General features: G+C 38.0%; 1 protein-coding gene across 3 annotated transcripts in view; it reads left to right on the top strand.

Moving 5' to 3' along the window:
* Nucleotides 1-16465, top strand: part of LOC150080668 (fibrillin-2-like) — a 1460049-nt gene that overhangs the window by 178014 nt on the left and 1265570 nt on the right. For all 3 annotated transcript variants that reach the window (XM_090381969.1, XM_090381968.1, XM_090381967.1), the window contains exon 6: nucleotides 6676-6801. In XM_090381969.1, coding sequence (XP_090238095.1) covers nucleotides 6676-6801 — 126 coding nt within the window. The remainder of the gene's footprint in view (nucleotides 1-6675; nucleotides 6802-16465) is intronic.

Genomic DNA, 16465 nt, shown 5'->3' with positions numbered 1-16465 from the left:
GCTGTATGGTTAGGATTGTCCGGTATTCTTGTAGGTAAATGAACAACCTGTGCAAGGTCATTAGTAATTGCAAAAGCCTCAGCATCTCGACCAGCTGGGTTGGTGTAACTAGAAAAGGAAGCCAGCTGGAGTTGTGAAGATTAAAATTACCAAGGAAATATACCTCACTGTTAGGAAAGTTGGACTGGAGAAAGTCAAGTTGCATAGAGAGGAAGTCAAAGAGTTCCAAGTGATTAGTGGAGTTGGGAGAACGGTAGAGACAACAGATGAATTTGACACAATGAGGTAGAAAGAGTTTAAGCTAGAGAAGATCGGAAAGAGGAAATTACAAATTACCGAGTCTCTGACATGGAATATCGGAATGAACATATGCACAAGTACCACATTTGAGGCGAAAGGAATCATACAGCGAATAATTTGGGCAACTGAGATGAGCAGTAGTTGAATCAACTGGTAACTGAGATTCTGTCAGAAAAAGTACATGGGATTTGGCAGACTGCAAGTGGAAATGGACATTGTTGAGATTAAAATTGAGACCATGTATATTTGTGAAACGAACTAGGAAGCATTTGTGAGGTTTAGATCTTTTCGCAGCTAAGCTTACTCTATTAGTTTGACAATTCATGGTGTATTCAGTACTAAGAAAGAGTAGGAGGGGACATACTATATGAAGTAATGAAATTTTTGTATTTACACATGATAAAAATATACCCAGGTTGTTGACGTAACGTGACCTCGACAATGCCCCCCCCCCATACACACTATTTGGACACTCTCCAATCATTATCTGGGAAAGTAGAGGTAGCAAGATTATACAGATTATACAATATTATCTAGACAAGACTGCATTATAGTTCAGACACAGCATGGGTTTGTTAAATGTAAGTCTTGTCTGACAAATTTGATTGGATATTACAACATGGTCACAAAGGAACTGGATGCAAAAAATAATTTTGATATCATATACTTGGATTTCAGGAAAGCTTTTGATACTGTTGCACATGGAAAACTGCTGTACAAATTGGAGCAGTATGGCATTAAGGGAAAGTTGCTGCTATGGATGAAGGGATGGTCGAGTGGGAGAAGACAGATAGTGGTAATCAATGGAAACTGCTCTTCATGAACTAATGTTATTAGCAGAGTACCCCAGCGTTCGATGCTGGGCCCATTGTTGTTTTCTATATTTATCAATGATATTGATGAAGGTATATCAGGCTTAATGTCGAAGTTTGCAGATGCTATGAGGTGGCAGAGTTGTTAATTTCAGTAATAACAGTATGTTGTTACTGAAATTAACCACCAACTGTGTGGTACTATACTTAGGGTAGTGGAGAATGAAAAGGACATGGTGGTAATTGTGCAGTCGGATATGAAGTTTTCTGAGCAGTGCAGACAGGCTGCCAGAACAGCTCATGGGGTCTTGTCAATGATATACAGGCATTTTGCTAGCAGGGATAAGGAGGTGATTATCCTGTTGTATAAGGCAATGGTCAGGCCACACCTTGAGTACTGCATGTAGGTCTGGAGACCTCATTTTAGGAAGGATGTGGAGTTACTGGATCAAGTAACTCCACATCCCAGAGAAGGACAAGGAGATTGGTGAGGGGAACAAATGGTTGCTGTTACGAAGAAACACTGAACTTCTGCAAATTTTAGCGTCTGGAGACCAGGTTGAGGTGTATAAGGTGTTGAATGGTTTGAGCAGGTGCAATGGTGATGGAATTCTTCTTGCTCAGATTGTACACCTGAGGGGGCATAAATTCAAGTTGAGGAAAGACAGTTTTAGAAAAGATGTGTGGATCTTGCCTTTAGCTAGCAAGTGGTTGATTGCTGGAACAAACTTTCATTGGTCATTGTGTAAGTTGAAACTTAAATAAATTCAAGGTAGAACTGGACAGTCTTTTGGAGCAAATGGATGGGTGTAATGGGAAGGGATTTTTTTTTGGCTGATGTTGTTTAAGCTTGCTTTCTTGCATCATATGCCTCTACTAATGCTAAAAAGTGTACAGAGAAATAGTGGACCAGTAAGAGAAATTGTTGAGGTTAAACATAAAAAGGTACATGGAGTAAATGGAATCTATCCAATTATATTAAGGGAAGCAGCAAAGGAAGTAAGCAAACCCTTAGCCATAATTATAAGAGCATCTCTGGATTTGTCGAGGATCCCTGTGGGCTTTATGCGAATGTATTCCCAATTCACAAATGGGGATCAAAGGGTGACATGAGTAATTATAGACCTGTTTGCTTAATTTATGTTCAAGGAAAAATAATGGAGTCGTTTACAATGGTATTCTCAGGATTTTCTAAAGGGGCAGTTCGGCCATAACACTTAAAGTGAGGGGCTAAAGTTAGCAGAATAAGTAATTTTTAATCATCAGCAGTAAATAAAAATAAATTATTTTTGGTTATATTGGAGGAGCTATAGCCCCTTTAGCCTATTCCTGGGACCACCAGTGGTTGCTGGTGAAAAAGGCAATGTAGGATGATATATTTTGATTGGATATTATGATGCAGTAACAATGGAACTGGGTGCAAAATATAATTTTGACATAATATACTTAGAGTTCATAAACACTTTGGATACTGTTGCACATAAAAGACTGCTGTACAATTGGAACAGTGTGGCATTAAGGGCAAGTTACTGTTATTATAAGAGGATAATTGAGTGGGTGAAGGAAGAGAGTGGTCATTAATGGAACTGCTGTTCCTGGACTAATGTTCTTTAATGGAGTTTACCAGGGTCTAGTGCAGGGCCCAATTTTTATATTTATTAATGATATTATATTGCATATTATTAATGATGAATGCATATCAGACTTAATTTCTGATTTTTGTGATGTTAAAAAGGTTGGCAAGGTGGTTAATGATTTGTAATCAGGGTATGCTACTGAATAAAATCTAGAGAAATTAGGCAGATGGGCTGAGAAATAGCAACTGAAGTTTAACATTGACAAATGTAATGTACTGCACATGGGTAGCAATGATCATAGAACAAATAATTGAAGAACAAAAAAGATTTGGGGTAGTTGTGAGTTCAGATATCACGTTTTCTGAGGCGTGCATATGGGCTACTTTGAGCTCATGGGGTTTATGTCAGTGATATAAAGGAATTTTGCTAGCAGGGAGAAGGATTTCATTATTCCAGTGTATAAGATTCAGAAGGATTTGGAAGGATTTGGATTTGGAATGAAGGCAGAGGAAAGCATCGAGGTTATTGGGAGTAACAAAAGGATGTTCTTATCAGGAAAGGCTTCTGATTTGCAAATTGCAGCATTTGTAGGCTGTGGATACCCAAGGTTTGATTAAGGTGTTTAAGGCTTTAAATGGGTTGAGTAAGCTCAATGCTAATGGACTCCTTCCTCTTGCTCTGACTACATTAGCATTATCATTCGCAAGGGCACATGATGCAAGAAAGCAAGCTTATATAGCATTAGCCAAAAAAGAAAAAATAAACACACACCTTCTCATTTCATTCCCGTCCACTCACTTCAAATGTTTGTCTAGTTCTGCCTTGAATCTGTATAAGCTATCAACCTCTACAATGACAGATGAAAGTATGTTCCATCTGTCGTTTGTTTGCTGGCTAAAGGCAAACTTCTGCAAATCTATCCTATAACTGTTTTTCTTCAATTTGAATTTATGCCCTCTCAGGCAATTATTCTGAGCAAGAGGAAGAATCCCATCAGTATTGAGCATGCTCAAACCATTCAACACATTATACAACTCAATCAGATCACCTCGCAGGTGCCTAGTCTTCAGACACTGTAATTTGCAAAACTTAAACCTTTCTTCATCAGAGCAACCCTTTGTTCCATTCACTAATCTTGTTGCCCTTCCCTGTACTTGTTCCAACAGCTCTACATCCTTCTTAAAATGAAGCCTCCAGACGTATACAGTACTCAAGGTGTGGCCTGACCATTGCCTTATACAAGGATATAATCACCTCTTTATCTCTGCTAGAAAAATTCCTGTATATCATTGACAAGACACCATGAGCTACTCTTGCAGACCATCTGCACTGCTCAGAAAACTTTATATCTGCCTGCACAATTACCCCTAAGTCCTTTTCACCCTCTACCACTGTCAGTGTAGTACCACACGGTTGATATTTTACTCTGGGGTTACTACTTCCCATATGCAGTTTGTTTGTTTCTTATTTGGTTTTTAGGAGCATTAGCAACTAAGGCCATATTGCTCTGTCCCATCTGCAGTACTTTATACATTTGTCAATGCTAAACTTCAGTTGCCACCTCTCAGTCTATCTGCTCAACTTTTCTAGATCCTGTTGCAGTAGCGTACTGTCATTAAAGGCCTCCTTAGCCGAGTGGGCAGGAGCGGGAGTGCAGTAGCACACGCTCTTTGAGTAGACCGGGGTTCAAGCTCCTGACTGCTGAATACGGTCGATCTGCCAACCCGCAGTGGACTAGCGTGGCAGATTATGGTCCATTTCCCTCAACATGAATTGTTGAGGAGGTTTCCATCCTGCAGTGGGTTGATAATGGCTGCACTTTACTTTTTTTACTGTCATTAACAACCTGCTGACCTTCATATCGTCTGCACACTTGGACATTAAGCCTGATATACTATCATCAGTATCATTAATGAATACAGAAAACAACAATGGACTCAACACTGAACCCTGGGGACTCCATTAATAACATTAGTCCAATCAAATTGGTCAGATAAGACTTTCCCTTAACAAACCCATGCTGTGTCCGAGCTATAACTGAAGTCTTGTCTAGATGATCCTGCAATGCTTCTTTAACCACAGTGTCTTCATTAATTTCCCTGGAACAGAAGTTAAACTAATAGGTCTGTAATTACCTGTGTCTCCCTTTGAACCTCCTTTTTGGATTGGGGTCACATTTGCACATCTCAAGTCCATGGGTACCTCCTTTGAGTCCAAGGAAACTATCATAATTATGGCTAAGGGTTCGCTTATTTCCTTTGCTGCCTCCTTAAATATAACTGGATAGATTCCATCTATCCCAGGTGCCTTTCTTATGTTTATTTTCAACAATTTCTCCTCCACTTTATTGTCAGTTATTACAAGATTATCTAGCTTACTGCCAGAGTAACTCCTCATGTGTGAATTTAGATGCAAAATATTCATTTAGTTTGTTAGCTTCCTGAGCAGAATCATCAATAGTTGAACCATCGATATCCAGTGGACCAATCTAATTCATCCCCTTCCTTCTAGAGTTTATAAGTAAAGAACTCCTTGCTGTTTTTCTTTGCATCCTTTGCCAAAGATTTCTTGTAATCTGCTTTTGCCTTCCTAGCCTCCTTTGTGATTTGGTTACAGACAAGCTGATATCTATCTTACGCTTTCATGTAACCCATTAATTTATATGTATCCCATGCATTTTTGTTCTTTGCCACATGTCTCATTAGTTGATCTGACATCCATTTAAGCTTAAACCTTGTACAATATTTCTTAGTTGGTATGAAAAGCCTAGTAGCTTCCAAGATTAATTCTTTGAATGCTTCCCATTTTGAATTTGCTGTTGGTAACATCATCAGTTTGTCCCACTGTATAGAATTTAAATACTGTCTCAGACCTCCATAGTCGCCTTTAAGAAAGCAAAAACCCTTCCCTTTACCCCTGATTGGTACTTACCTCTTTGAGTAAATCCCACTTCAGCACACTGTGATCACTGCCACCTAGTAGTTCCTTTATCTGCAGATTCTTAATGCATGAGGAAACGCTACTGATAATCAGATGAAGAGTATTACTCCCTCTAGTTGCCTCCTGAACATGCTGGTGTAGAAAACAATCATTCAATAAATCCACAAAACCTTTGCTAGTGTGTGAGTGACCAATCCACAAATTCCAGTCAATCTCTGGGAAATTAAAATCCCCCATTATAAGACACTGTGATTTACTGGCCCACTCAATTTCTCTGCACAATTGCTCATTATACTCACCAGATTCATTAGGCCTATAACACACACCTACTCTCATATTTTCTTTTCCACTGCGTATGTCGCACCAAACAATATATGTACACATGAGGTTGATAAATTTAAATTGAGGGAGGTTGGTTGCAGGATAGATGTGTAGAAGTTTTCCTTCAGTCAGTGGGTAGTTGGATGTTGGAACACACTTCCATCTGGTTTAAAATTGTGTAGTTTGAATAAATTCATGGAATAACTTTATGAACTATCAGAAGGGATGAATAGGTGACATGGTGTGTGTGTTTTTTTCCGCTAATGCTGTATAAGCTTTGTTTCTTACATCATTTGCTACTACTAATATAATAATAATTTTATTAACTTTTGGATCTCAATTACAAACAAATTTGGCTTGTGTAAGCCAAATCCAGTTAATAGTGGCTGACAGGTGAAATTTCCTCCTCTGATTGTAAAATCTATTTGTTTACTGCCATCTGTTATCTGGTAGGTGCTTCCATCTCTTATCTATATTGGGCACTCACATAAGAGATGGAATCACCTACTAGATGATTTTTAATGTACTTTGAAGCATTTTTTTGGAATGACTTTGAATAAACGTGCACTGCGTAGGGGCCCCCATACATGAAGATTGTAAATATATATACATACATACATACTCCATAAAAAGTTAAAATTCCATGTGTTTTTCAGAATTAAATTAATTATTGTGCTCACTGATTGTCTATATTTAATACAGGATTTGTTTGTGATGTCTTTCAGATGTAAATGAATGTGAAGCAATTCCGGGGGTATGTGATGGTGGCAGGTGTACTAATACAATTGGATCATTTTACTGTGAGTGTGAGGATGGATATGAATATAATACAGAATCGAATTCATGTGAAGGTAAGTAACTATCACAGTTTGGAAGAATGAAATAAATGTATACACAGGGGGAGTCAAATTTATTTATAAATCACTTTGCTTTGGTATCTCAGAAAGATTATTCAGTAAACATGAACCTGATGTTCAAAATGTCCACCACCAACTCAAGCAGTGTTGAATCCAGAGCATTTGCACTGGGGGGAGTAATCTTTGGGGGGTACATGTAGCATATTTTTTTATTATTATTTTTATTTTCATTCCTGTGATCATAACATACGGTCGAAAAGCATTGTCAGCTTCAGGAAGGAAAATTGTTTTGCATTATTTCGTTAAATTTCTTTTAATTAATCTATTTAATTTTTAATTGCATTAGATTGATTTTTAATTGTGTTCAATTGATTTTTAATTATTTTTACTGTTATGTAAGATTTTCGATTTTTTTCGTTTGAATTGCTGGAGAGTATCATACAGAAGTGTTTCTGTAGCCCAGTGGTCAGGAGCGGGAGTGCAGTAGCACATGCTCCTTGAGTAGACTGGGGTTCAAGCCCCTGACTGCTAAATACGGTCGATCTGCCAACCCGCACTGGACCAGCATGGCAGATTATGGTCCATTTCCCTCAACGTGAATTGTTGAGGAGGCTTCCATCCTGCAGTGGGTTGATAATGGCTGCAGTTTACCTTTTTTTTTTAATCATACAGAAGTGTTCTACATATTATATTGAGGTAAACTTCTCTTATTATTATTTTACAAATTATAATCAAACATGCAAATACTGTAGTGTAATAATGTTATTCTTCTTTGCTTTTTCTTTGCATGTGTATCAATCATTTATTAATTTTTCTAAAAACTCATTCAGGCCCTCAGCTTATCTTCATGCAATCTTGCAATATTACAGTACAGATGCATATATAATAAAAAGGTTATAAAATGTATTGTTTATAGACTGCGACCAAGCCGTCTCATTTGTGGTATACAAAGGAAGAATTAGCCACAAGTAGACACTTGCCATGAAAAAACCAAAGAAAGAATGTGAAAACCATAAAGCAAAATTGCTGACGATTGAATTAGTGGCTACAGACTTCCCTGAAAGCCGTGGGACACTTTATAATTAGAATTACAATAGCATCTGTCAGGAACCAATTCAGGTGAACCTATTCATGGCCTGCAATCTTGTTTGCGATATACAAACAAAGAATTAGTCATAAGTAGATCATTTGTGTGTAACACTATCAAGAGATGGTTTGTGTGAAAATAAAAGGAACCCGAAAACCATAAAACGAAAATGCGGACAATTCAAATAGTGACTTTTAGTTACAATTTGTGCAGCCAGAAATATTGTCCATTTAATTATTTTGAAAATTTCGTGTCTTGAATTTTAGTGATTTATTTTTGCCGTCTACCACCTACCAAGTACCACACTTAGTTGATGCGATTTTTCGTGTTAGTGATAGCATCAGCAAATATTTTTGCACCCTTTCTAATTAAGTGTATCCCATCCCTGTAGAAGCAGTCTCTCCTGTTAGCAAGCACAGACTACAATGAAAAGAATTCTATCCCATGAGCTTTGCACATTCTCTTCAGGGACGAATTGATTCACAAGGCTCTCATCATATACTCCCTCCTATCGTGCCTGGGCAGAGTTGCAGACACTATCAAATTCAACCCTAGCTCGTGAGTTTTTTTCAACTTTGACCTGTACTTATTAATTAAATCTGCAGATCTTTTACTCTTAAGGTCATTAGTGCCAACGTGTACAACAATATCACCTTTTGTGCCCTTAAGAGATGATATCTGCTCTATAACATCATCATCTTTAGCCCCTGGCAGATATACCCTGGTCCTGTTCCACATATCCTTTTTGCATAATACATTCCCCATCTCCCTGACAATAGAGTCACCAACAATAACTAGTTCTTGTGGGGCCAGTGCATTCTGCCTTGGAGATTGCTGCTGTGTTGGCTGATTCACAGGAGTGAGCTCTGACTTTCAGTTAGGCAGCTGAGAGCTTGATGGACCCCTCTTATTAGTTTCCTCGAAGGCATCTTTTTTTTTTTTTTTTTTATGTGAACACCAAACACGAGAGGTATTAGAACCTATAGTACTTAGTACCGTGCTTGGGTTGGAGGTTGAGAAGACGAAAGAAGATATTTGTTGACATTGGACTTGAACTTCTGTAGATTGTAATTTTCAGGAAATATGTATGAAGGAAGGTTGTTCCAGAAAACCGCAGTTGAATGAATAAATGAGGAAGATGAAAAGTTGGTTCTATGGGTTTGAAGTTGGACAGTAAATGGATGTTGGCTGGTGGCAGCACGTGTTCGGACTGTTTTGAAAGAGAGAGAGAGCGGGAATTATAGAAGCCAATTCAGAAGAACAGTGCCCATGGAAGTATCTGTAGAAGAGGCATGCAGCAGAAACAGTGTGTCTATGAGAAAGCGAGTGGAGAGACTCTGTTAGAGATGAATCATTAATTAACCTAACTGCCCTCTTCTGAATGGAATCAAGAAGCCTGAGAGAGGTTTTGGGGGCACCACCCCAGATGTGGGAACAATATTCCATGGCAGGGAGGATTTGCGATTTATACAGAGTGAGCAGCTGTTTGGAAGAAAAGTAACGCCGAGAGCGAAAGAGAAAACCAAGTTTTTTAGATGCAGAGGAAGCAATATTTGTAATGTGCTTGTGCCAAGAGAGATTAGAAGTCAGGGTAATCCTCAAAAGAGATATATCATTTTGCCTAGAAATCGGAGTGTCACTAAAGATAAGCATAGGAGCAGAAGAATCCTTTTTGCGAGATATAAGACAAGACTGAGTTTTAGAAGGGTTGAAATCAACTAAGTTGTCTTTGCCCCACTGGAGAATTACCTGAAGATCGGCATTTAAGGAATTGGTAGCAGATCTACCCTACACTTCAAACTCTCGTAAATGCAGCGGCACTCTACCAGGTCATAATGAAGATACATAGGCAGCATACTCCACTCAACCTAAATGAGGAGTCCCCTTCTGTCCAGACAGCACAGACGAAGCTAGAAAGATGGGCAAAGAAGACACTCCATATCAGACACTACAATAATCTCCATCAAGATCACATAGATAAAATTGCTTCCAATGCATGGCTCATGAGCAGGACGTGCTTCCCTGAGACTGAGGGATTCATGCTCACCATCGAAGACCAGGTAATCATCATCAGAAACTATAGAAAATACATTGCCAAGGAGCGTGGAGTGTCAGATAACACATTTCGACGATGCCACCTGGCCTCAGAAACGATGAAACATATCATCGCTGGATGCAAGGTGATTACCCAGACTGAGTACACTCATAGACGTGACTAGATAGGTAGGATAATACATCAGAAGCTAGCAAAGAAATGCCAGTTGTTTAAAGAAAGTATCATATTACAAGTACGTACCCAAGGCAGTACTAGAAACCCCAACCCAGAAAGGTACTGGGACTGTGCCATAATAACGGACAGCACAATCCCACATAACAGACCTGACATAATCCTTGTCAACAAGAAGGAAAAGGCTACCTGTCTGATTGACATAGTGGTGCCTAACACTGGTAACCTTCAGAAAATGCATAAGGAAAATATCGGGAAGTACATGAACCTAAGACAGGATATCAAAGAGATGTGTCATATGCAACAAGTAACAACCATCTTGAACATCGTGTCAACCACTGGTATGGTGCCAAAGACCCTACATAACAGCCTTGCATCAATAGATCTCCCAGAGAACACCTAAAGAAACTCCAGAAAGCAAAAGTCAAAATCCAGGAAACCTGTAGGGTAGTCAGAGAGTTCCTTGACCAACAGTAACACCAGACATAACAACAACTGCCCTGTGTACTTGATAGCAATACTCATCACAGAGTGGAACCCCCTAGTCAGGAAGAAATAATATAAGAGCAACAACAATAATAAGCATTGGAAAGCAAAAATGAGAGGAAGTGCGTGTTATGAAGCCTAATGGCTCTGTTCAGTACAACAAACAACTGTACAGAGAAAGAGAGTGTGCCAATAAATCAGAATGTTTTTTAATGTGGAATTTTAACTTTCTAGATATTGACTTGATTTTGTGGTTTGGTCACTATCACACTAGCAAGACCTTTGTGGATTTATTGGATGACTGTATTCTACAGCAGCTTGTTATAGAGGCAACAAGAGGGAGTAATACTTTTGATCTGATTATCAGCAGGATTATTCCTACATTAAGAATCTGCAGATAAAAAAAGTCACTAGGTGGTAGGGATTATAGTTTATTGATGTGGGATATATTTAAAGATGTAGCTGCCATCAAGGGTCTCAGACAGTTTTACATTCTATACAGTGGGACCAACTGATGACGTTACCATCAGCAAATTCTAAATGGGAAGCTTTTAAGGAATTAATCATAGAAGCAACAATGCTTTCCATACCAACTAAGAAATACTGTTCAAGGTTAAGACCTAAATGGATATCAGATGAACTAATAAGACTTATGGCAGAGAAGAAAAATGCATTGGATGCATATAAATTATCAGGAAACACAGAAGCCTATGGTAGCTATAACCTATTCTGTAATCAAGTCACTAAGGAGGTTAGGCAAGTGAAGGCAGATTACAAGAAATCCTTGGCAAAGGGCGCAAAAAACCATCAAAGACTTCTTTACTTATGTAAACTCTAAAGGAAGGAGGACGTGTCATATTGGTCCACTTGATATCAATGGTTCAACTTGTGTTGATCCTGCTCTGGTAGCTGAAACAAAGAATGAGTATTTTGTATCTGCATTCGCACATGAGTATTAAATAAATAAATAAATAATAAATAAATATATTTCAAATAAATAAGGATGCAAGAAATTTATCAAACTTTAACAGGGAGCTAAATGATTTTTTAATAACCAAGAAGAAATTGTTGAAGTTAAACATAAGAAAGGCACCTGGGAAAGGAATTGAATGTACCCAATTATATTAAGGGATGCAGAGAAGGAAGTAAGCAAACTCTTTAGCCATAATTATGAGAGTATCTTTGGATTCCAGTCAGGTCTCTGCAGACTGGAATTGTCTGAATGTATTCCCTATTTACAAAGGGAGATCAAAGGGTGACACGAGTCAAAGTAATTTTACCCTTACACGAGTAATCATGAATAAACTAAAGACCTGTTAGTTTAATTTCTGTTCCAGGGAAAATAATGATATCACTTGTTAAAGAAGTAATGCAGGATCATCTAGACAAAGCTGCAATACTTCAGACACAACATGAGTTTTTTAAAGGGAAATCTTGGCTGACCAATTTGATTGGATACTACTATATAGCCACAAAGGAACTGGATGCAAAAAAATACTTTTTATATCATACACTTTCATTTCAAGAAATATTTTGATACTGTGGGACATAAAATACTGCTGTACAAATTGGAGCAGTGTTGCATTATGGGTAAGTTGCTGCTATGGATTAAAGCAGGGTTTCTCAAACTTGAAAAAGCTTGGGAAACCCTGCAATTAGGTATTCATTAACATCAGTAAATATAAATAAAAGATATATTTATTATCAAAAGTTTACATAAAATGACATCTTTTTGAGTCTGTTTTTGGGCAAATAAATATTTATTTAATGAGGATTTTTAGTGTAATTGGGTAATTGGTATTTTATTACATTTTCATTTCTTCAGGAAATTTTCTTATAGTTTTATTAGATAGTATGAATCAGAGCTGTACTACTCAATATGTTCTACGTTGATAATAATATTAGTAAAATAATAAGAGGAGTTTACCTCAATATAGTGCGTAGAACACTTCCGTATGATACCCTCTAGAAATTAAAACGGAAAAAACGAAAAAATCAACAACTTACCGGTACATTAGAGTAAAATATAAATAATTAAATAATCAATTTAACACAATTCAAATCAATTTAAAACAATTAAAAATCAAATTAACGCAATTAAAAGAATCTAACGAAAATATTCAAAACGATTTTTAAAACGATTCAAAAATCGTTTTGAATATTTTCGTTAGATTCTTTTAATTGCGTTAATTTGATTTTTAATTGTTTTAAATTGATTTGAATTGTGTTAAATTGATTATTTAATTATTTATATTTTACTCTAATGTACCGGTAAGTTGTCGATTTTTTCGTTTTTTCCGTTTTAATTTCTGGAGGGTATCATACAGAAGTGTTCTACGCACCATATTGAGGTAAACTCCTCTTATTATTTTACTAATATTATAGTTTTATGTAAGTATATTTAAAATAAGTTGTTTGGCAGCCTTTATTTTCTTTTCGTGGAACGGTACTGGGCCACAGACCACACTTTGGTGGGAAATCCCGGATTAAAGGATGGTTAATTGGGATAAGATGGAGAGTGGTAATCAGTGGACACTGCTCTTCGTGGACTAATGTTGTCAGTGGAGCACCCCAGGGTTTCGTGTTGGGAACATTGTTGTTTTCTTTATATTTATCAATGATATTGAGCCGATGGGCTAGCTAGGTGGGTAAAGTGCCTGCCTGGCAACCCAAAGGTCGCGGGTTCGAATCCCGCCTCAGGCTTGGATCAAAGTAGTGCAAAAACCTTGGGAGGTGCATTATGGCCACAGAAGCCGATGCACCAACAACTACCAAAAAAAAAAAAAAAAATCAATGATATTGATGAAGGCATATCAGGGTTAGGGTCCAAGTTTGCAGATTATATAAAGGTTGGTAGGGCGGTTAATGACTGTATTAGAAAAGTTAGGCAGATGGGTTGAGAAATGCAATTGAAGTTTAATTTTACTACCCTAAGTGTAGTAACCCAGAAGTAATTAATTACTCTGTGTTAAGTAGTGGAAAATGAAGAAGACCTTAGGGGTAATTGTGTAGTGAGATATGAAGTTCTTTGAGCAGTGCAGACAGGTGTCTGGACAGCTCATGAGTTTTTGTCAATGATATACAGGAATTTTACTATCAGGGATAAGGAATAGATCATTCCATTGTATAAGGTAAAGGTCACGCCACATCTTGAGTATTGCATACAAGTCTGGAATCCCCATTTTATGAAGCATATGGATCAGTTGTGTTGAGAGTGTAGAGAAGAGCATTAAGATTATTGAGCAGAACAAAAGGGTACTCTTATCAAGAAATGCTGCTGTTCTGCAAATTGCTGGAACTATGAAATTGCAAGAAGATATGATTATGATGTTTCGGACTTTGAGTGGATTTGCATTAGCTTTAGTAGAGGCACATGGTGCAAGAAAGCAAGTTTGTACAACATCAGCCAAAAAAAAAAAAAAAAAAAAAACCCCTTCCCATTTCACTGATCCATTCATTCCAAATGTTTGTCTAGTTCTGCCTTGAATTTATTTAAGCTATCAACTTGTACAACAACAGATGGAAGTTTGCTCCAGCAATCAACTACCCACTGGCTAAAGGCAAACTTCTGCACATCTATTCTACAACTGTCTTTCCTCAGTTTGAATCTATACCCCCCCCTCAGGTTTGTAATCTGAGAAGAGGAAGAATCCCATCAGCATCGAGCCTGCTCAATCCATTCAAGGCCTTATACACTTCAATCATATTCCTTCGCAGGTGCCTAATCTCCAGAAGCTGAAATTTGTTCAGCTTCTGGAGATTAGTTCCCCCTTGTTCCCTTCACAAGTTTTGTTGCCCTTTTCTGTACTCGTTCTAGCAACTCTACATCCTTCCTAAAATGGGACTTCCAGACCTGTATGCAGTACTCAAGGTGTGGCATGATCATTGCCTTATACAAGGGGATAATCACCTCCTTATCCCTGCTCACAAAATTCCTGTATATCATTGACAAGACCCCACAACCTACTCTGACAGCCTGTCTGCCCTGTCAGAAAACTTCAGATCTGACTGCACAGTTACACCCAGCTCTCTTTCATTCTCCACTACCCTGAGTGTAATACCACCAAGTTGGTTCATTTCAATTTGGTTACTGCTGCCCATATGCAGTACTTTGCATTTGTCAATGTTAAACTGCAGTTGCCACTTCTCAGCTATCTACTCAACTTTTCCGGATCCTGTTGCAGCAGCATACTATCATTACTGTATTAACAACCCTACCAACCTTTGTATCATCTGCAAACTTTAACATTAAGCTTGATATACCAATATCATAGATAAACATACAAAACAACAATAGACCCAACACCGAACCCTGAGGGACACCACTAATAACATTAGTCCACGTAGAGCAGTATCCATTGATTACCACTCTCTGTCTTCTCCCACTCAACCATCCTTTTATCCATTGCAGCAAGTTGCCCTTAATGCCATACTGCTCCAATTTGTACAGTAGTCTTGAATTTGCAAGAGTATCAAAAGCTTTCGCGAAATCCAAGTATATGATATCAAAATTATATTTTGGATCCAGTTCCTTTGTGACCACATCATAGTATCCAATCAAATTGGTCAGACAAGGCTTCCCCTTGACAAACCCATGCTCTGTCTGAATTACTGCTGTCTTGTCTAGATGTCCTGCAATGCTTCTTTAACCAGTGACTCCATTATTTTCTTCCCTGGAACAGAAGTCAAACTAATAGGTCTGTAATTACTCGTGTCACCCTTTGATCCACGTTTGTGAATTGGAAATACATTTGCACATCTCCAGTCTGTGGGGACTTCCCCCCTGAATCCTAGGACACTCTCATAATTAGGGCTAACGGTTTGCTTACTTCCTTTGCCACCTCTTTTAATATAAATGGATAGATTCCATCTACTGCAGGTGCCATTCTTATGTTTAACTTCAACAATTTCTCCTCCACTTTGCTCTCTGTTATTTAAAATCACTTACCTCCCTGTTAGAGTTTGATAAGCTTCTGGCATTTCCCTCATTGAGTAACTCCTCATGTGTAAATGTAGATGCAAAATATTTATTCAGTTTACCAGCTACTTGAACAGGATCATCAATAGTCAAACCATCTATGTTAATTGACCAATCTGATTTACCTCCTTCCTTCGAGAGTTTATATAAGTAAATAAGTTTTTGCTGTTTTTCTTTGCATCTTTTGCCAAAGATGATTCATAATCTACCTTCTCTTGCCTGATCTCCTTTGTGACTTGATTACAGACTAGCTTCTATCTACCATTCTTCTGTATCACCTGGCAATTTATGTGCATCCTATGCATTTTTCTTCTCTGCCACTAGACTCATTAGTTCATCTGACATCCATTTGAGCCTAAACCTAAACAGTATTTCTTAGTTGGAACAAAAGTCTAGTAGCTTCCAAAATTACTTCCTTGAATACCTTGAAGGGTATGTCTGCCAGGGGCAAAAGTTGATGATGTTTTACAGCAGATATCATCTTTTAAGGGCACAAAAGGTGATATTGTACACATTGGAACTAATGACATTAAGTGTAGGAGGTCTGAGGATTTACTCAACAAGTACAGGTGAATGTTGAAAAAAAGTCCTGCAGTGCTTCTTTAATCAGTGCCTCCATTAATTTTCCTGGAACAGAAGTTAAACTAACAGGTCTATAATTACTTGTGTCAGTCTTTGATCCTCCTTTGTGAATTGGGGTCACATTTGCACAACTCCAGTCCATGGGTACCTCACCTGAGTCCAAAGAAGCTCTCATAATTATGGCTAAGGGTTTGCGTACTTCCTTTGCTGCCTCCTTTAATATAACCGGATAGATCCTCTCCACCCCGGGTGCCTTTTTTATGTTTATCTTCAACAATTTCTCCTCCACTTTCCTCTC

Source organism: Mastigoproctus giganteus, chromosome 9 (assembly GCF_048544385.1).
Source record: "Mastigoproctus giganteus isolate SK-2022 chromosome 9, ASM4854438v1, whole genome shotgun sequence".
Classification (NCBI taxonomy): domain Eukaryota; kingdom Metazoa; phylum Arthropoda; class Arachnida; order Uropygi; family Thelyphonidae; genus Mastigoproctus; species Mastigoproctus giganteus.
The sequence above is the reverse complement of the archived record's forward strand: the minus strand, read 5'-3'. Positions and strand labels throughout refer to the sequence as shown.